Below are 22,405 nucleotides of genomic sequence, written 5' to 3' on the forward strand. Positions count from 1 at the left end.
GGAAGGAGCTGTAGGTTCTGAGATGGGAGCTGCAGATTGGGGGCTGCACAAGTTGTGTCACCCTCAAGTACGTATGCAAACCAAGTCATTATTAGGGCATTTTCTTCCTTCCTCCACTTCCTGGAATTCCCTTCTGTGGGTAAACCCACAATCACAAAGCCTCAATGACTGGTGACGATGAGGGGAGAAGATTTTTAGAAGACATCTGAAGGCAGCCCTGTTTAGGGAGGCTTTTAATGATTAACAAATTAGTGTATTTTAATGCTTCTGTTGGAAGCCGCCCAGAGTGGCTGGGGAGACCCGGCCAGATGGGCGGGGTATATATAATAAATTATTATTATTATTATTATTATTATTATTATTAAATCATAAGCAGTGCCATTGCAAGATTGACTCTGGAGGATAAATAGCAATGTGAATACAGGGGTTTTAATCAGAACTGTGGGATGAGCAGGAAGTCAGATCTCCCTTTCCCTTGATCTTGAGGGATGCCCGCTGCAGATGTAATTGAACATTTAAAACTAGACACATTCATTGTCATCAATCAGTTCGGATTGTCTGGGTTGGCCTTTAGACTTTGCTTTCTCCCCAACTTTTGCAAGTATAGTGACACCCTCCCCTTTTGGGGGGCAGTGAACATTCTTGCCCCCCCCCCCATGTGCATTCTGAAGTGGTGGTATGGTCTAGGAATGCGTACTTCATGTTAGGGTGCTGATCGTGTATTTTGTCTCTGAGTCACATGTTGCATATTTGTTACCCTTCTTTCAATCCTTTGAACTACCAGAGACCAGTGGTTTGTGGCCAGTTTAAGCAGGAGTCACTGAGAGTGTGACAATGATATGTCAGGCCTCTGTAGCGGTTCATGAGTAGCAAAAGGAGTAATTGTCCAATCAGTGTTCTAGTTCCATACAACTGAAGACTACCTGTATGAAGCCCTGCTCTCAGTTCTGATGTGCTAATAGATTAATCTCATTTAACCACCCTGTGTCCCAATTGTAAACATAGTTCTCTGCACATGAAAAAATGAGAAAATATGTGAAGTAATTCTTTCTGTTGGTGTAACAGTGCTCCATACAGAATGACAATAACACACCCATTTGGGTCATTTTTATTGCCACAATCTCAAGCCATTAATTTAGAAGCTTTAATATTTCTGTTGGCTTGATTTGTGTAATGTAGCCCAACTGCTGTTGGTGAGAATTGGATTCTCTTACTTCCTGGAGCAGTTTTCAGCAAGAAACAAAATAAGTTTCTGTCTCTAGTGTGTTGTTCCACACTGGAGGATGTGCTTCGGACATTCATTCCTAGTAGATATCCTTCCTTGCTTCAGTCGCCAGGAAAAATGGAAATTAGAGACACTTTCTGAAAAATTTTCTAGAAGCCCATTTCTCCCTTCTTTTTGCCGTCCCCCCCATATCCAGACTTTATTGTCTGTAAGTTCTAGCCAATCAAAGGAAGCTCAGATACCATATAGAAGTGCCCTGAAATACATGAAAGTAGCTGTTTCATTGACACCTCAAGATGGCTGAAAGTGATTTCCCCTCTCACTGTCAGTGTCCTTGCCATGGCACACTTTGCAATTGTGGAGAATCACAGTTTTGAAAACTAATTTAGTTGATTCTGTAAACAACTGATGTTTACTGTACAAAACTGTTCCAGAGCTACTGTGAGATTCCTTCTGTGCTAGGATGTAACAAAGTTACTCCAAGACTCGCCCTAGGAGAAGACTTGGCTAGGTCAAGAACGATAGCTTTCTCCTGTGTGCTCTCTTTTTGAAGGACGTATGAGTGAGCTCCAATATTCTCTTTTCATTATGAAGGATATACATGGCATGCAGTCAAAAAGCAGAGTGAAAGCTTTGAACATTGAGATGTAGCTATTTTCCTGAAACCTCAAGATGGCTGAAAGAGGCCTTTCCCTTAGTTAAGACATGATGGTGACCAGAATAAAAGATTGTGTGCTCTTTTCAGTTTTTGTTAGAATTTTGCTTTCCCCCACGTTTCCCTTAAATACCATAAACTAATGAAAGGAGGGAAATGGGGACACCTTCTGGGCTGGCATCAGAACCCAGCATCCTTGGGCATTTGATATCCAGCAAGGCCCATCAATGATGCATCTCCTAGTCCCCTCATCTTCAAACAAATCCTGGCAGGATACTCAAAGCAGCACTAGACAACTGGGTCTATCTTCCATTTTATTTTCTCAGTTTCCCTTACAATGATGCTACCTTGAGGGCATTCTTTGAAATTAACATTTGCTAGGTCCAGCTAGAGTGCTATTAAACTACCACATCCTGTCAGTGCATGGATTTCTGCTTGCACAGTGGGACTCGCCTCCCTCTCCTCCCCTAATACCCTCCCCAAATCTGCTGCAGTGGGTTGGGGGAACAGATCTGAGGGAAGTGTTGTGGGGAGAAGGTGAGAAGATTCCATTGCTCAAGCAGAAATCCTTGCACTGACTGAAGATTCGCGTAGTGGTACATTGGATACCACCCAAGGGAAGAATTCAGTGTCTCACTATGTGTTGTTCTGTCCGGACCAGCATTGTGGCTTGCCAAATGGAACAATCTCCTCTGCCTGCTGTTCTAGGGTTTCTCCTGCCCCTGCCCCGTGAACTAATTGTAGGGGAAGGGGGCGGGGCATGCAAGAAGAGGAGGTGGGGATGCCCCATTGCACAAGTGGAAGTCCTTAGGTGGGCTTCTACTAACAGAACTCATCAGTTGACTTCCACCCTTAGGGTTTTCAGTACATAGTTACAGAGGATTTTGAGGGACTGCAATGCACAGATTTCATTGACTCTGTTTTTACTAAAAAATAAAAATGAAATTGAAATGACGATAGGAGCCTGTCCTTCATAAATAATAATAAAACGATGGTCCGCTCCAATCTGTGCACTTTCTTGACAGCTTTTAATTTCAACAGCTGGTGCAGGTCCAAATGAAGGCGAAATTTCTCCAAATGTGGAAGATTTTAATAGTGTCTCTAGATAAATGAGAAACGGTAATCCTTATTTTTCCATGCAATATTTTTGTTGAGCGCAGGCAGAGAACAGGTCAGAGAAGACTGAACGTATGGTTTTCAAATCCTCGTAGACCATAATCCTGTGAATAAATCAGGATGACTCATTAGCTGGAAAGCAGTGCAGGCTGTTTTTGCTGAGGCAAACAGCTATTTCTGTACCAGGCTGTTTATGTTTTCAAAAAAACCTGATAATATTTTTAATGACCTGGGTTGCTGAAATGTCTCATGGCCTTTTACACACTTTGAGGCTGAAATCTAATGCCACTTTAAGGTGGCTTTTGCACATGTCTCAGAGGCAAAAGGCAGCAGAAGAAGCGCGAATCACTCAAGCTCTCTGTTTAACCACATCCATATTCTTGTGTTCAGGGAGGAAAACAGATAGATCCTTCCAGGTATGATACACATTTTCCAGATGGATAGGTAGAATTATGTGTCTCCTGTGTGTGTGTGTGTTGTACCCATTGCCCCTTCAGATGAGAACCTCCCTTGGGAGATGGGAGTATGAGTCAGTCTTCTCCTTTCACCATTTCTAAAGAACATTCAAAGAGACACTGAAGCTGAAGGTATATTTGTTATTAAATTATTAAAAGTGTTTCTGCTTATCTTTCCAATCCAATAGATGGCACTCAAGGCCTCCTTTCATACATTTGATACTATTAGCTGGCACCAATGACAAGCTTAAAGCACAAGATGTGATAAGGTTCCCTATGTCTGTGCTTTGACCAATGACAAGCTGCCATAGATAATTAAATCTTATCACTTTCCAGCCTGGTTTTTAATTTGCTGCAATTTTCTGAGGGAGCGATTTGTGTTAACCTACAACTGGTCCACACAAAATAAGACAGGCATGGATGCCTTTTAAAGCAGCTGTCTCTGTGTAGCATGTTGAAGTTTTTCCCTTTTCTTTTTAAGGCTATGGTGACATTTTTTTAAAAAAACATGCTACCCCACTCTGAAGTATGCAGCAAATTTCTATGTGTGTGACATTGGGCTGCCACAGGAAACAATCTTTAAATGACCTTCATGTTGTGTGCTTGTCTGCACCAGCCCCAACACATTTCTTCTCTTACATTATTGCATTACCATGTGGATTAATGTGAAGACTTGCCTTGAAAGTCCTGGTTAATGAAGATAGGCTAGCTGGAGGAGCTAGGTGCTCACATTACCTCTGGGTCTCTATCTGCTTTGTTGCTAAACATATCTCCTTAAGTCAACAGGAGTGTTGATCCAGTATCTGCCAGTAACATCTATCCCCCCCCAAATAAAACATTCATCCAGTATCTTATGCTGAGGGGTATGTTAATATTTATCAAATGCATTAAGTGACGCTGTCCATTTGTTAGAGTGCTGAATTTGGACCAGTTTTATTGAATTCAAGCTCCAATTGGTTTACTGATTGACTATGTGCATTGATTAGCTATATGTTCTACAGCCTTGCTTCGCGTATGGAAAAGAGATATTTTAACGCCCACCTCACAGTAGTGTTTCATTCATTCTTATAATATTCATTGGAAAATGCTCTACATTACAGAAGTGCAATGAGAGGATAAAGAAAACCCTGCATTTTTGCTAAAGTAAACATGTTTCTTTTACAAAAGAATCACAAGCCCTGCAGAATATTCACAGTAGCACAGATGGGAAGAATAATTTAAAATATTAGCAAAATTTACAAGTAATTATTGGAAGCAGGCAGGACATGAAAGGAGCTCAGAACTCAGAACTGCATTTGATAGAAAACACAAGAATATAATACGTTACAGTATTGATTTTAGTTTTGTCTATAACAGATTTCCAGTGGATTATATTATTCAGTTGAAATGTTTGGTCTTTGCAAATGAATGAACTTTGTTTGTCAAGGATTTATGGCAAATGAAATTAGAAGCTGCAGCATTTTATGTGATACTGAGTAGCCCTTAGTCTGAATCCTTGCTTGAGCTTTCCCCTAACTGGGTGGCATTATCAGAAAAGACTACATAGGTGTCCAGTCTGAGCAAGGTGTCTGCTCTCAGTTCTTGGATACAGTGACAAGGTTGTAGAGCAAACAGACAAGGATGAGGCCAGAGCAAGTCAGGTCTGAGGGGCCAAAGGTAGGGGCATAATCAGTACAAGGGACACAGATAAACTAGGGCTAAGACAAGGCACTCATCACAAAAAAGTTGTTTGGACTGATGGGGCAGCTCTCAGGCCAGACCATTATAGGCCCAGGTGTGCAGGCATTGGCTGACCTGTCAATTCAGTTGATAGCTACTTCAGTCTAGTTGGGGTTCATGCCCTACAGTTAGGGCTTAGCCTCACTTACCTTTTGCCCCAATCTTTCCAGGCACAGGTTCGTGCTTAAAAGTTCTGTGTCCAAGCATTAAAAATAAAATAAAATGCCCCAGAGCTTTCCACACAAAAACCTGCTCTTTAGTGCTCCATCAGAGCAAATGTCAATTCAAGTTTTTTGCTGATTTCCTGGAAAAAGTGGAGGAAAGGTAAGTGTGGAGAAGCCCTTCGTCTGCCTGGTTCAATACCTTGCAGTAAATGAAATACTTTCTGAAATCCCACAGGATCACCTTGGTCCTCGTGATACCTTTCCTGATTTGCAGTATACAATCAAGTTGAGTTTCTAACATTGTGGTCTTAAACAACTCCCAAGCATTTGGAGTGAATTAGATTTTCAGTTTCCTTTTTACCAACCTCCTCATTTTGGGGACATTTCCTCTTTTGAAATCAAATGTGACCATGTTGGATTTCCTTGGAGACCTAGCTATTTACATGTTTAATTTTACAGCTTAATGGTCACTGTTCCCCATTGGCTCAACAATGCTTAAATCTTGCACCAAGTCCTGTATGCCACTCAAGATTAAGTCTAGGGTCACTGCCCTTCTGGTCAGTTCCAACACCAACTGTTCTGGAACACTGTCATTTAGGATACCTAGAATTTTTATCTCTCTGTCACGACTAGAACACATATGTAGCCAGTCTATGTGAGGGTAGTTGAAATCACCCATTACTACAATGTTTCCACTTTTAGATGCTACCTTGATTTCATTCATCATCTCAAGGTCTCCTCAAACATTTTATTCTGAATGGTAATTTTATTGCCCCCCCTTTTTACACCACTTTGTGCATGAAAAGTGTTATATTTCAGAAAAAAATAAAACGCACAAGAATCGTTGAGCAAAAGCAAAGTGAATAAGGATTTCAGAAAAACCGTGCACTTTCATCTTAGGTACAGGCGCTGATGTTGAAGATCCTCAGGTGAAAGACCCTGGCAAACACACCCCAAAACAGACAGACAACTTCTTTTAAAAGGAGTTAAACAACCACCCCTCCCACCACCTTAATGCCTTTCTTGCCTGGCATAAAAGTAACTAGGGAATATTGGAGACAGCTTTATCCTGGGCTTTAATGTACCCATAACAGCGGACTCATAGGCAGGAAGTTCTTAACTACTGAATCCCCCAGAAATGTTTTAAAGAGTAGATGCCTAGATTGAACTCATACTTATAAAACCTGGTGCTTTAGCACTAACCTGAAGGGCTCTCACATCCCCCTAGCAACACTTTGTGCTGCTGTGGAGGGAGGCCCGTTTCACACACAGTCCTAGGTTTCTCCGCATGACCCTGCAAACAATGATTGCAAGCGCTGAGAAGATGTAAGGTGCCATTGAAATGAAATTGTGTTTTACTCTTTGTAGGCAGGAAGGTTGCACGCTCCCTCTCCTCCAGCAGCGTGCCGTACAGCAGCGAAAACGACTCCGACCGCGAGACGAGAAAGCGAGGCGGCAAGCGAGAGGAGACCGACAGACATTCAGGGTATGAAAGTGAAACCGCAAAGACCCAAAGAGAGGAAGGCCAAGGAACAGACGTGGAGGAAGAGCCGGACAACATAGCAGCCAGAGATGTGCCAGTCACCTCTCACAAAGTCAGGAAGGCAAGACTTCAAGACACAAGTCCAGACAGTGAGGAAGGCAAGGTTGTAGGTTCGGTGCACAGGAGTTTGAGGGACGACAGGGAGAAGGATGTGTTCGAGCATTCTGAACACAGCCATCGAGCAAAGAGCAGAAGCAGAGGACCTTCTGAAGATGAGGATGAAGGTGGTAAGTATGGTCTGCAGTAAGAACTCTGATGGGTCCATTGCATACAAGTGTGTGGTTTTGCTTGTCCTTGAGTGACTGCATCATTTTGCATCCTAAGCTTTGGTAATGGCATATGAAACACAACATATGTTAGAATGATGTGATTCCCCCTCCCACCCCCAGTTTACTGCGTGTGCCAAATTTCTGGCAGTGTCATGCTCTGAAATGTCCATGCCATGCTGTTGTATCGGGTGCTATAATTGTGGTCTGTGTGATTTAACATGTAAGGCTTTGGTGAGCTTTCCTCTTGTCTCCATCACTATCGTTTGCAGGGCATTTTGTGACAGCTGAATTTATTACTTTCCTAGATGGTAAACGGAGACAAGCAGGTGAAATGGATCTGAGATCAAGCAGTGCCCAAACTTGATTGCCATCCCGTCTGAAAGCACAGTTGGAAAGGCTATTTATCAACATAGGGAAAAACAATTGCATCAAATGAAGTTAATCAGTGTATACTTCTTATAGGTTCAGAGACATAATGACATCTAAACCACATCTTTGCATGCTTTTATTGTTTGGAGTGATGAATATGGGAGGCACGAGATAAAAGTTTCTGTTCCACATTTTTTTATTGTGAGATTATGGACAAGTTTCATAGCTTTAAACTTAGCAAATTGAAGATAGGAATATAGGAATCTGCCTTATATCTGGTCAGATTATTCATCCTTTCGAGTATTGCCTTGGCAGCGACTCTCCAAAGCCTTAAGCAGAGGTCATTCATATGACCTGCTATCTGATCTTTTAAACTGGAGATGCCAAGAATTGAATTTGGGGCCTTCTGTACACAAAGCACATGATGGTATGGCCCATCCTCTAAAACTATCTATCATCTATCTATCTATCTATCTATCTATCTATCTTACAAGGGACCCAGGTGGCGCTGTGGGTTAAACCACAGAGTCTAGGGCTTGCTGATCAGAAGGTCGGCGGTTCACCTGCAATGGGGTGAGCTCCTGTTGCTCGGTCCCAGCTCCTGCCCACCTAGCAGTTCGAAAGCACATCAAAGTGCAAGTAGATAAATAGGGACCGCTACAGCGGGAAGGTAAACGGCGTTTCCGTGTGCTGCTCTGGTTCGCCAGAAGCAGCTTTGTCATGCTGGCCACATGACCCGGAAGCTGTCTGTGAACAAACGTCGGCTCCCTCGACCTATAGAGCGAGATGAGCGCCACAACCCCAGAGTCGGACACGACTGGACCTGATGGTCAGGGTCCCCTTTACCTTTATATATATATTAATTATTTTGGATCATAAAATGCATACTGTTTGCACAATAAATTCCTATTTTTTCTGGGTCTAAACCCCTTGGAGGCAAAGAAACCATTAAGGTGTGTGGCATTATTACTTTTAACTTTAGATCATAGTGAAATCATTCTAGTCACTTAATATCAACCCATAGTGATGCAGACATGAAAGAAAACCATAAGTCATGCTAATTCTTCTGATTTGTATTTTTATCTGCAATCATCTGGTGGTGAAATATACATTGATCTTGCTTCCTATTAATAGACATTGATTGTTTGTTTCTTATTGCTTTGTGCTGTTCTATGGAATAGTTTGGCATGTGCAGAATGTTATGAAAATTGGAATGGTTTGCAAACATCTTTGGGCTGGGTTGCTTTTCATTTCCTTGCAATTTGTTATGTATCTAACATGGAGGAAAATTGAGGAAAAAAAGAGAGAGAAAAGTACAGTTCTGGATGATTATGCTGAATTTTTTATGGGTGTTTTAGTTGTTTGAAATCTTTCCCTTCATCCATATGCTGGATTCTCAATGTGAGCAACTTCCCAATTAGACTGTTAGATGAGATGAATATTTAAGTACTGTTGAAGAATGAAGTTATTAACCGCTTAACAAGTACACACATAGGATTAAGTGCTCTAATACAAAATGGAAGCATGGAGTAATCATGTGGGTTGAGTTAATGGCCTGCCACAGATTTTAGTGTAGAAGGGTATCATCATTTCTGTTTAGCTCAGATTTCTGAACATGGTAATTAAACAGTTGTTTGATAGTCCTGGATTTGAATTAACATAGCATTGAGCAGAGGATGTATTCAGAATCTACTGCTGTGGTAGCTGGAGGTGTTGAGATTTTAACTGGCTACTGAAATTATCTTCTGTCTCTCCCATTTTTTTGTAATTTTTTTTTTGTTGCAGTCTGCTGTATGTCTGCTTGGATAGGGTTGATCAGATATAGCTAGAGACAAAAGAAAAGGAAAAACAAAAATAAAACCTGTTCAGTGAACTTTATTTTGTAGCAAGAAAGAGAAACCCACCTACAGAAGCAGGCTTCCATGTATGTTGAGGATGCAAGTGTCCATCCTGGATGAGCATTTGGATCTACATCTACATATTGTGAGCTGCCTTGGGTCCTATACTGGTAGAAAGGCAGGATTGAAATAAAATAAAATAAGTACATCGCAGTAATAACAATAATATTTATAATTTTATTATCTATACTCCACCCATCTGACTGGGTTGCCCCAGCTACTCTGGGTGGCTTCCCACACATATAAACACATAATAAGGCATCAGACATAAAAAAACTTCCCAGTACAGGGCTGCCTTCTGATGTCTTCTAGAAGTTTTATAATTACTTGTCTCCTAGACACATCCCGACCCTTCCGCCACTGGTTGCATGCAGCATGACTAGAATGGGATAGGTGCCAGTATGTGCATAATTTATTGCAGCATCAAGCTTCTCACTGCAATAACCTACCTGTTTCACCCACACTGCAGAACTGGAAGAAAATCATCCTTAGACACCAAGTGGTTTAAACTCCTTGTGTTCAAGACTTGTTAACAAAGCAATGCTGGGGCCCCAATGGAGCTAATGAGGTGTGTACAGCCAGGGGTTCCCAAACTAAGGCCCGGGGGCTGGATGCGGCCCAATTGCCTTCTAAATCCGACCCGCGGATGTTCCAGGAATCAGCATGTTTTTACATGAGTTGAATATGTCCTTTTATTTAAAATGCATCTCTGGATTATTTGTGGGGCATAGGAATTTGTTCATATTTTTTTCTTCAAAATATAGTCTGGCTCCCCACAAGGTCTGAGGGACAGTGGATCGGCCACCCGCTGAAAAAGTTTGCTGACCCCTGTGTGTACACCTAGGCAGAACCCATCAGGCTTCCTATTTTAAAAGAAACCTACACTAATGCCAGAGAGCTTTGCAACTTTCAACAGTGATTTCTTTTCATATACATGTTGTTTTGGAGACGAGAAGAAGAAAAATCTTCTGTTGTTTCTGTTTCGGGAATAGTGGTTTCTAAGCTAATAGGAATGCAATATTAATCCTATATAATAAAGTGCAAGTGTCTCTGCGTCCAGTCCCTGTGTCCCTGTGTCCGCACTACTGCGGATCTGCCCCACGGACACAGGGATTGGACGCAGAGACTGGACGCACACATGCACGCGCTCTCCCCACCCCCCACCTGTGTTTCCCTGCGGCCGCCAACCGCCGCTCCCGGCCGGACTGAGCGTTGGCGGCGGGGAGGGGGGGGAGAGCGTGTGTGTGTGCGCGTCCAGCAAGGACAGGTCCCGGGGTTCGGAGAAGCGCTGCGCAAGCGCTTCTCCAAACCCCGGGATGTCTCCTTCCTGTCGGCAGCTGGGGGAGAGGAAGGAAGGAGGAGAAAGGGCTGCTTTCTCCTCCTTCGTTCCTGTCCCCCTGCTGCCGACAGGAAGGAGAGGTCCCGGGAGCACCGGATCGAGGAGCCGGTCTGCAGAGTCAGTGCCCAGCAACGCCATGCTGGATTGAGGAGGCGATGCTCCGTGCGGCGCTGCTGGGCAGTGACTCTGCAGACCAGTGCTCCGTGCAGCGCTGCTGGGTGCCGACCCGGCAGGCTGCTTCCTTGATCCGCACGGAGCATCGCCTCCTCAATCCAGCACGGCGTTGCTGGGCGCTGACTCTGCAGACTGGCTCCTCGATCCGGTGCTCCGCGCAGCGCTCACATATGTTCTAGCGCCCGTTTTTTTAACGGACTGAACGACACTAGTAATACATATTCTGTTAAGAACAAGTGAAATGTAAATAAACTTTATTGCATAAGCACTGAGGTTACAATGAAAATATTATCACAACTTTAAACTGTGTCATGGCCTAATAAGAATGTGGTGGAAATGTAGCAGAATAGGACATGTTGCTTCTTAGGAATATCAAATGTTTGTTGAAGAATGGGGATTTGCATTCAGATCTGCCCATGCATCAAAATGAGATGAAGCTCACAAGCTATTTAACCTGCTTAGAGAACTGATGGAATCATTGGAATTGCATCTGGAAACTTAGTATTGAAAAATGTCCTGAGTTTATCTGTAGGTTTTCTATTGTCTTGTTATTTTGGTTTGTGTGCAAATTAAAAATATTTCTAAACAAAAAGATCACTTTATGATCTGGTGGTATTTTTTGTAACTTGTGTTGTTGTTGTTGTGGCAGTTTTTGTTTTGTATTGTGGAAATTCCACTGCATGCGATTTTAATATCTGATAGATGGGATGCTATTTGCTTTATGTGTTTAATGCATCCATGTGGGTGACATGGATTTTAATTGGTATCCTTATCTACTAGTAGAGTAACCTGTAAGCCAATGTGTGATCAGCATTTCCCCAATTTCTCTCTTTTGCTCCCTGTTTTGTGATTGTTGTGCTATTTTTTGAAGATGGCAAATCCGTCAAAGAGAAAATAGCTGAGGCCATAGACCATGATCGACTTTTGAGTTCTGAACCTGAACCAAGTGAGTCCAGTACGGAGGATGAGGAGGAGAGCATAGCTAAGAAAGATAAACATAAAGAAGATAAACATAAAGGTAAAATCAAATGATAAAGCCTTACGTGTCACTACCCATTCAAATACTGGTTGATCTTTATTCTTTTTATTTTATACTCTCATCTCATCCTTCTTTTAATTTCCTTCATCTTGTAGTTTTGATTGTGTCTGAATAACTGGCGACAAGATGGTTGCTTGTTTAGACTGCTTGGAGGCTGGCTTGTGTGTTTGAGTGTTTTTGTGTGCTTTGACATGTCTGATACAGCAGATTTCTTAAATTCTTAAGGCTACACTGATCAGACTTAGAATGAACCCACCGTTTAACTAGTATTCCCATTAAGGAAGATCAAGCAGGCACCACAAATGCTGCCTAGATGGTATGGGGAGATGTGGAACAGAATCAACAATGCATCTCCTGCAATGTCTGGTTTGAGCCTTAATTACCCATATTCTACTTGAAAGTCTTGGCCTAAGTGATAGTTAGGCAAGTGCTTGATTAGACTAATGGAGGAGGATAGAGAAGAAAGCTTTTGATGTTTTCTCCTACTTCACACTATACTGTACAAATCTTATAGTTTCCATAAACAATTTTGTCACTAGGGAAATGGTGGTTTTTCCTAATAATACTGCTTCACTCTCCTCGCTACCTCCCTTGACCTTCTGGCTGAATTATAACCACTCTCCCCAGCTCTATTCCCCTCAGATGCAGCTTTTTGATTCCAGGATTTGTCTGGTTTGATTGCATTGTTCATTGAGCATCACACATAAGGGCATAGATGGATGCCATCAGCACTTCAGCTCCTACAATTTTTCCTCTAAAGTGTTTAGATTATACAAGCATACAAGTCAGGAAGAAACCATTTCTCTATATAGATGTCAATATGATTCTTTCCACTCCATTATATCCTTTAACTTTTTAGAACATAATTTATCAAACGTAGTTTATCAAGCATAATTAGTAACATGTAGGCTGGGTGCTTGCGAAGTATCTCCCAACTTAATGATAACAGTTCCAACAGGAAAAATAAAGTTAGGCTACAGCCTATATACCCTTTGCTGGGTGCAAAATTGGACATGCATAGGATTGGACAGCCAGTTTCACTACTGAAATCAATGAGAACAGTTAATCGCAACCTGCATAAATTTCATTAGTATCAAATGCACTTTGCACAATGAGTATTTTTTTTAATCAGGGTGTGGAATAGTGCTCCCCTATCTTTTGATACTGTGGTCCCAGTTGTTTTTTGAGCACTCCATTCTCCCACTCGTGTGCGTGTGTGTACATATCAATATCTATATGCTTGATTTAATGGCTGCCAGATGCTTTTCATCTCTGCCTTTCATTGCTATAATTCAGCAACTCTTCACTTGGTATGGAGCTATTCTGCATGATGAACTTGCTGTCTGAGTATTTATATTCCAGTTTCAGTGACATGGCTAATCTTTTTCAATATCTGTTCATGGGCAAGGCTATTGGGAAAAGAAGGGTTGACTGACAACTTTCTGTTTATATAGAAATTGCTGCTTCTAAAAAATGTGGGAGTAGGCAGAAACACATGACAGTTTCTTAAGCAGGACAAAATGGGTCAAAGCAGGAGAAGGCTCCCTCCTGCATTATTGTGCCTTGACCTCTATAGAATCACGTGGGCACAGAAAATTAACATGTCCAGTGTATTCCCACGAGGTAGCATCCTTCAGACATCAGTCCCTCATGGGTTAATCCACACAATCTAGCCCACAAGTTGCCAGTGCAGGATCTCATCAAATGATTCACAGTGGCTAAGCCTAGCCATTCTCTGAAAGGAAGGTTGAAAAACATGACACCTTTCATTGCAAAGTATTTTTTTTAAGAAAAAGCCCAACCCAACACTGATAGAGTTATCACAATTAGAACTCATGCTGTGCTTATTTTAATAGTGCCAGATGGAGCTTCCTTGGCAAAAGAATCGAGAGTGTTTGAATCACAGAAGGTTGCGGGGCAAGTGGAGCATGTAAGACAGATGGTGGGCAAGGAAAGAGCACTTGACGAAGAGGAGCTTGCCGATGAGGAAGGCCCTGAAGAAGCAGCTTTGGGAGAAGAATTGCGAGGCAAAGATGTAAAAGCTCTTAAAACAAAGGAAAACAAATTATTGAAGGGAAGTGTGAAGGACAAAATATATGTGAAAATCCAACGGGAGGATGGTTCTTTTGTGGAAGAAGAAGAAGAAGACATGGCTCCGGGGTCAAAACTTGATGGGGTAGTCTCCTCAGATCATGAAAAAGCAGCTGTTTCTGGAGCCCTAGTATATGGTGGCAAAGGTGTCAGACAAGGAGTTTCATCTGAAATGGAGGAAATAGTCCAAGACATTTCAGGCCTGCGGGGGGATGAAACCAAAAAAACATATCTAGAAGTGAAAGAGAAGAAAAGAATGTCTAGAGACAAAGGTTCAGCTCAACAGAAACTAGAACGTCGGGTGGGTGAACCCTTGTCAGAGACTGAGGCTGAGGGGGTCATTTCAGGAGAAGAGAGTTCAGCAGTCAAGCGAAGCTCAGAAAGAAGGGCTGGAAGGAAAACAGAAGTGAGAGAGAAGAAAAGAATATCTAGAGATGGAGTTTCAGCTCAAGAGGAACTAGAACCTTGGGAAGGTGAACCCTTGTCAGAGATTGAGGCTGAGGGGGTCATTTCAGGAGCAGAAGATGAAGACACCACAGCCCAGCAAGCAAGAATAATACGAAAGGCAGAGAGGTCAGCAGTCAAGCAAAGTTCAGAAAGAAGGACTGGAAGGAAAACAGAAATGAGAGAGAAGAAAAGAATATCTAGAGATGAAGGTGCAGCTCAAGAGGAACTAGAACCTTGGGAGGGTGAACCCTTGTCAGAGTCTGAGGCTGAGGGGGTCATTTCAGGAGTAGAAGATGAAGACATCACAGCCCAGGAAGCAAGAGCAATACGAAAGGCAGAGAGGTCAGCGGTCAAGCGAAGTTCAGAAAGAAGGGCTGGAAGGAAAACAGAAATGAGAGAGAAGAAAAGAATATCTAGAGATGGAGTTTCAGCTCAAGAGGAACTAGAACCTTGGGAAGGTGAAACCTTGTCAGAGACTGAGGCTGAGGGGGTCATTTCAGGAGCAGAAGATGAAGACACCACACCACAGCAAGCAAGAGTAATACGAAAGGCAGAGAGGTCAGCGGTCAAGCGAAGTTCAGAAAGAAGGGCTGGAAGGAAAACAGAAGTGAGAGAGAAGAAAAGAATATCTAGAGATGGAGTTTCAGCTCAAGAGGAACTAGAACCTTGGGAAGGTGAACCCTTGTCAGAGTCTGAGGCTGAGGCTGAGGGGGTCATTTCAGGAGCAGAAGATGAAGACACCACAGCCCAGGAAGCAAGAGTAATACAAAAGGCAGAGAGGTCAGCGGTCAAGCGAAGTTCAGAAAGAAGGGCTGGAAGGAAAACAGAAATGAGAGAGAAGAAAAGAATATCTAGAGATGAAGTTTCAGCTCAAGAGGAACTAGAACCTTGGGAAGATGAACCCTTGTCAGAGGCTGAGGCTGAGGGGGTCATTTCAGGAGCAGAAGATGAAGACACCACAACCCACCAAGCAAGAGTAATACGAAAGGCAGAGAGGTCAGCGGTCAAGCGAAGTTCAGATAGAAGGGATGGAAGGAAAACAGAAATGAGAGAGAAGAAAAGAATATCTAGAGATGAAGTTTCAGCTCAAGAGGAACTAGAACCTTGGGAAGGTGAACCCTTGTCAGAGTCTGAGGCTGAGGGGGTCATTTCAGGAGCAGAAGATGAAGACACCACAGCCCAGCAAGCAAGAGTAATACGAAAGGCAGAGAGGTCAGCGGTCAAGCGAAGTTCAGAAAGAAGGGCTGGAAGGAAAACAGAAATGAGAGAGAAGAAAAGAATATCTAGAGATGGAGTTTCAGCTCAAGAGGAACTAGAACCTTGGGAAGGTGAACCCTTGTCAGAGATTGAGGCTGAGGGGGTCATTTCAGGAGCAGAAGATGAAGACACCACACCACAGCAAGGAAGAATAATACGAAAGGCAGAGAGGTCAGCGGTCAAGCGAAGTTCAGAAAGAAGGGCTGGAAGGAAAACAGAAATGAGAGAGAAGAAAAGAATATCTAGAGATGAAGTTTCAGCTCAAGAGGAACTAGAACCTTGGGAAGGTGAACCCTTGTCAGAGTCTGAGGCTGAGGCTGAGGGGGTCATTTCAGGAGCAGAAGATGAAGACACCACAGCCCAGCAAGCAAGAGTAATACGAAAGGCAGAGAGGTCAGCGGTCAAGCGAAGTTCAGAAAGAAGGGCTGGAAGGAAAACAGAAATGAGAGAGAAGAAAAGAATATCTAGAGATGAAGTTTCAGCTCAAGAGGAACTAGAACCTTGGGAAGGTGAACCCTTGTCAGAGTCTGAGGCTGAGGCTGAGGGGGTCATTTCAGGAGCAGAAGATGAAGACACCACAGCCCAGCAACCAAGAGTAATACGAAAGGCAGAGAGGTCAGCGGTCAAGCGAAGTTCAGAAAGAAGGGCTGGAAGGAAAACAGAAATGAGAGAGAAGAAAAGAATATCTAGAGATGGAGTTTCAGCTCAAGAGGAACTAGAACCTTGGGAAGGTGAACCCTTGTCAGAGATTGAGGCTGAGGGGGTCATTTCAGGAGCAGAAGATGAAGACACCACAGCCCAGCAACCAAGAGTAATACGAAAGGCAGAGAGGTCAGCGGTCAAGCGAAGTTCAGAAAGAAGGGCTGGAAGGAAAACAGAAATGAGAGAGAAGAAAAGAATATCTAGAGATGAAGTTTCAGCTCAAGAGGAACTAGAACCTTGGGAAGGTGAAGCCTTGTCAGAGTCTGAGGCTGAGGCTGAAGGGGTCATTTCAGGAGCAGAAGATGAAGACACCACAGCCCAGCAAGCAAGAGTAATACGAAAGGCAGAGAGGTCAGCGGTCAAGCGAAGTTCAGAAAGAAGGGCTGGAAGGAAAACAGAAATGAGAGAGAAGAAAAGAATATCTAGAGATGAAGTTTCAGCTCAAGAGGAACTAGAACCTTGGGAAGGTGAACCCTTGTCAGAGATTGAGGCTGAGGGGGTCATTTCAGGAGCAGAAGATGAAGACACCACACCACAGCAACCAAGAATAATACGAAAGGCAGAGAGGTCAGCGGTCAAGCGAAGTTCAGAAAGAAGGGCTGGAAGGAAAACAGAAATGAGAGAGAAGAAAAGAATATCTAGAGATGAAGTTTCAGCTCAAGAGGAACTAGAACCTTGGGATGGCGAACCCTTGTCAGAGATTGAGGCTGAGGGGGTAATTTCAGGAGCAGAAGATGAAGACACCACAGCCCAGCAACCAAGAGTAATACGAAAGGCAGAGAGGTCAGCGGTCCAGCGAAGTTCAGAAAGAAGGGCTGGAAGGAAAACAGAAATGAGAGAGAAGAAAAGAATATCTAGAGATGAAGTTTCAGCTCAAGAGGAACTAGAACCTTGGGAAGGTGAACCCTTGTCAGAGATTGAGGCTGAGGGGGTCATTTCAGGAGCAGAAGATGAAGACACCACACCACAGCAAGGAAGAATAATACGAAAGGCAGAGAGGTCAGCGGTCAAGCGAAGTTCAGAAAGAAGGGCTGGAAGGAAAACAGAAATGAGAGAGAAGAAAAGAATATCTAGAGATGAAGTTTCAGCTCAAGAGGAACTAGAACCTTGGGAAGGCGAACCCTTGTCAGAGATTGAGGCTGAGGGGGTCATTTCAGGAGCAGAAGATGAAGACACCACAGCCCAGCAACCAAGAGTAATACGAAAGGCAGAGAGGTCAGCGGTCAAGCGAAGTTCAGAAAGAAGGGCTGGAAGGAAAACAGAAATGAGAGAGAAGAAAAGAATATCTAGAGATGGAGTTTCAGCTCAAGTGGAACTAGAACCTTGGGAAGGTGAACCCTTGTCAGAGATTGAGGCTGAGGGGGTCATTTCAGGAGCAGAAGATGAAGACACCACACCACAGCAAGGAAGAATAATACGAAAGGCAGAGAGGTCAGCGGTCAAGCGAAGTTCAGAAAGAAGGGCTGGAAGGAAAACAGAAATGAGAGTGAAGAAAAGAATATCTAGAGATGAAGTTTCAGCTCAAGAGGAACTAGAACCTTGGGAAGGCGAACCCTTGTCAGAGATTGAGGCTGAGGGGGTCATTTCAGGAGCAGAAGATGAAGATACCACACCACAGCAAGCAAGAATAATACGAAAGGCAGAGAGGTCAGCGGTCAAGCGAAGTTCAGAAAGAAGGGCTGGAAGGAAAACACACTTAGAAGTGAGAGAGAAGAAAAAAATATCTAGAGACAAAGGTTCAGCTGGACAGAAACTGGAATCCGAGGTGGGCGAACCCTTGTTGGACACTGAGACTGAGGGGGTCATTTCTGGAGCAGAAGATGAAGATATGACAGCCCAGCAAGCAAGAGTAATACGAAAGGCAGAGAGGTCAGGAGTCAAGCCACGTTCAGAAAGGAGGGCTGGAAGAAGAGCAACAGTCAAAGGTGTGGTGGCAAGTGCAGAAGGTGCAGTGGAGGAAGGGGATCTAATTGAAGAGGAGGGTGAGGAAGTTGAAGAGGGAGGGAGAGAAGTGAGGCCTGGATCTGGAGTGGCAGCACCTAAGCAGAAACAGAGAGGAGGAAGAAGGAAGACAGAGGCAGAAGGAGAAGTGGATTTTGAAGAGGCAAAGGCAGGGAGAAAGGTGGCAATTAGGAGGACAGAGGCTGAAGTTTCAGGGAAAGAGAGAGAAAGGGGGTCTCGGTCCATGGCACATGAGAAGGAAATAGCCCATGGAATGGCCATCACAGCAATCCCAAGGGTAGCTGGCGTGACAGAGGCAACACACCTATCCGAGCCATTCACGCAAAAAGCTGCATTAACAGAAGGAAGAATGGGCAGTCATGTCACCTTCCAAGATGAAGTGGAAAAAACACCAAAAGAGACTGTGGCCGGGAAAATGTCACCTGACCTGGGGGTGCAGATAGAAGATGCAAGTGAAGAAGTAGAGAAGGAAGAGGAGGCATATCCAACGATAACACTGAGAGATGTGGAGGAAGCTCTGTTGGTAGGGATGCAGAAGTTGATAGAACAAGTATCGCTTATGAATGTGGAGCAGGTGGAAGAAGAGCCTGAAGTACTTGAGGGGGATGTTTCAGTAGAAGAGGCTCGAATGCTGTCTCACAAGGAGGAGGCTGGGAGGAAAGAAGTTTTTGGAGCTGTAGTAAAAAGAAAAACATGGGGTGCTCAGAGCGACAATGCCAAGGAAGCAGGTACTGAAGAGCCTGTGGAGGAAAAATATAGAAACGAACAGGGGAGAACAGGAGAGGAAGAGTCTCTGGAAGTAAATCTGCCAGTGAAAGAAACTGTTCCCAGCAATGCACAACAGCCTGAAAGAGAGCTGCCAGCAAACTTCACTTTGCAAATGATCAGCCTAGAATCTTCTCGAACATTTCGAACATCTGACTGAGAAGAAGGGGACTATTGATGAAGGTAAGAGAGAGAAAGAGAGAGAGAGAGAGAGAGAGAGAGAGAGAGAGAGAGAGAGAGAGAGAGAGAGAGAGAGAGAGAGAGAGAGTAATGGCCCCAATTCAAAGAGTAGCTTTAGGCCTGCCTAAGTGTTTGCATTAGCCATACATGTGTGTGTTTGTGTGACTTTTCTCCTTTGACTGGCAAACACTCGCCCACAGGAAGTAATAATAATAAAAACCTGCCTTTGAAACTCACCTGACTTCATTGCCTCCATAGCTATAGCTCTGGAGCAGAGTGCAGGAGCCAGCTAAAGTTCCACCTTTCTTGACACTAATTTCACTGGAGATAGTTGAACTTGCACTTACTCATTTGAAACAAATCAATAGGAGTTTAAGAGTGTTTGACTTGACTTTACATTGCTGGTTTTTTTTAAAATAATAATAATAATAATAATAATAATAATAATAATAATAATATATCACATAGACCTCCGTCTCCTTGGAGGAATTTGCAGCTGTTTGCATATCGTTTGGGCTGGGGGCTCCCTTCAGGACAGCCTATGGGGCCAGACTGCTTAATGGCTGCAGTAGAACTGGTCAGTTTCCCTTCAGACCATTTTATGGGCCTATGTGTAGCAGGCTAAAATGGCAACTTGGGAATTATTATTTTTTACACAGTTTTCTAAAAGATTCAGCCCAGTTCCTTTAGATCATGAAAATACTGAATGGTAGACCTGATAGGAGCTGTTGATTGTACAGTGGTACCTCTACTTACACACACCTCTGGTTACATATCCTTAGGGATACCACATGGCAAACCCGGAAGTATTTTTCTGGGTTTTGCTGCACGCGCATGCGCAGAACATTCACCTCCAGTAGCAAAAACCTCGAGATCTAACCAGAGCTCCGGAACGGATCCCGTCCGCAACCAGAGGTACCACTGTATACCACTCTCCCAAGTGGAGGCTGGCAGTGGCAGTAGTAGATAGCCAGGTTTGGTTTCCTTTAGCAGAGGAGATTGCTGGAGAGACCTTTCTTTGGCATTTTGTTTTGTTTTGTTGTGTTACAGATATACTGGTGGAGGAAGATAACTTAAACATTTTATCAGAGAAAGCCCACTGCAGTCCCATCAGAGCAAAGCATTCCTGCATCCCAGATGCTTTTGGCTTGCAAAGCTCAAAACTCAGCTCAGCTCTCTCTGCCTGTTTTTCAAACTGACAGCTTTGGTTTTTTTCTATCTCACACATAGATCTTGCTCACACCATTCCATCATTCTTAGCTGTGTGGGTGGGGCTGCACTTTTTCCAAAATGGCTCTCACCTTCTGGAGTTGTCCCAAGCTAGTGGACTAGTGTTTGGGGGATAAGGAAGTTGGGAAAGAATATGCAAACATCTTTGAAAGGTCCTTGTAAAGCATTGTTTTAATAGCTCTGAGGATCAACTGCAACAAAAAGGCCAGTCTAGTTTTGAAAGGTTATTTCTGCCATCTTGATTCAAAATGGTATGCAAACAGAGGGAAATGGTACACAGTGGGAAACCTTCTCTTTGACCCCAGGAACCAAAGTTTCTTTACAATCTCTAAAGAGATGTTCTAATGCACAGCAAACAAACAACTTTCCAAAGTAGCAGATTAGAATTGCTAGTCCTTGTTATGCCAAATTTGTAATCTTCACCCTATACAGCTAACTTTCTTTTCCTTTTTTGCTTCCTTAGAAAACTCTGGGGTTTGGCATTCCCAGTGTGTCATCACTACAGTCCCAAGACAAGGTGGAACAATGACTCACCCAACCAAGCATTCTCTCCAATTATTCCACAGCTTACATTTTCTCTTTTCCATTAGTCATATTATGATTTATGATTATTTAGCCATTTTTCCACAAATCACTCTAGGCTGGTGCTGGCTGGGATGTCTGCCCTCCTTTTCCTTTCTTTTCCTTCACGAGTAGCACAAACATCTGCCGCTTTTTAACCAGAACAGCTCCAGACTAGAGAAATCTAGCCCATTTCAGAAATAGCACTCCTTTATAATTATGAAAGTAATAATCATGAGGCCTGTCCAACAGCTGCCACACATTTCTTTTAAAAAAGCAGAAAATTATTATGTTGCTGGGAACTTCACAAAAATCAGCCAGTTAACTGTGGTGATAGTGAGAGCCACAATGAGGGCTTTATGTAGAATAATAAAACACCTGAAAACAGATGAGAAATGTACATATTGTGATTATACCCCCCTGCCTTTGGTGTGTCATTTGTGTGGGTTTTTCGTGTGTGTGTGTGTGTGTGTGTGTGTGTGTGTGTGTGTGTAAGCAAGGCTAGACACATGTGTTCCAATAGAAAGGTGTGTATGTTCTGACCAGGTCTTTTCTACATCCTTTCAAAAAATAAATATCAAATGTTCAATTACACTGGGGTTAGTTCTGCACCCAGGCACAGAGGGCGCAGCCCGCTTTGCTTTTCATGTTAACTGAGCTGCTGTTGAGAGGAGCTGCAACATGTCTAAGGGCAAAGTATTATTCGTTGTTGCTGTAGCATCGACCCCCTTGCCTCTTTCTTGGAGTTGGCTCCTTGCACTTCTGCTCTTTCAAGGGAAGGGGGCAGGCAGACTCCCTTGTACAGGTGGAACTTTCCGCAGGGAGCTAAGCCATTTGAAGACGTCACAATCCCTCAGGCATGCATGCATGCGACATGCATTATTTCAGTGGCGTGGCTAGCTGCCTCAAAAACAGTACTTATGCGCGATGCAGCTCCATTTGAATGTCTTAACATACACGGGGCTTTGCGCTGTCATACAGAAAGAGATCTCGCCAGTATCAGAGTATACGCACATGCCTTAACATGAATGGCAGGGGTAGCCAGTATGAAGCCCGCTGCCCCGAAGCTTTGAACTACAAATCCTACCATTGCTCATCATTGGCTGTGCTGACTGGGGCTTATGGGAATTGTAGTCCAAAACATCTGCAGTGTTAGGTCAGCTTGAAGATTATTTTATGTAAAAATGCTGAGATTCCTGGGTGAAGACTGCATTTCTATGTTTGGTGTGTGTGTGTGTGTAACAC

At 43.4% G+C, this 22,405-nt stretch overlaps 1 protein-coding gene across 4 annotated transcripts in view; it reads left to right on the forward strand.

Annotated features, from left to right (window-relative positions):
* The window catches only part of ERICH3 (glutamate rich 3), a 68,458-nt gene extending 46,911 nt beyond the window's left edge, over positions 1-21,547 (forward strand). For all 4 annotated transcript variants that reach the window (XM_060276816.1, XM_060276814.1, XM_060276815.1 and 1 more), the window contains 4 exons: positions 6,703-7,104; positions 11,798-11,944; positions 13,822-19,372; positions 21,063-21,547. In XM_060276816.1, coding sequence (XP_060132799.1) covers positions 6,703-7,104; positions 11,798-11,944; positions 13,822-19,349 — 6,077 coding nt within the window. In that variant the 3' untranslated portion in view covers positions 19,350-19,372; positions 21,063-21,547. The remainder of the gene's footprint in view (positions 1-6,702; positions 7,105-11,797; positions 11,945-13,821; positions 19,373-21,062) is intronic.
* The last annotated feature ends 858 nt before the right edge of the window (positions 21,548-22,405 follow it).

The sequence above is a fragment of the Zootoca vivipara genome, chromosome 7 (genome assembly GCF_963506605.1).
Source record: "Zootoca vivipara chromosome 7, rZooViv1.1, whole genome shotgun sequence".
NCBI classification, from domain to species: Eukaryota; Metazoa; Chordata; class Lepidosauria; order Squamata; family Lacertidae; genus Zootoca; species Zootoca vivipara.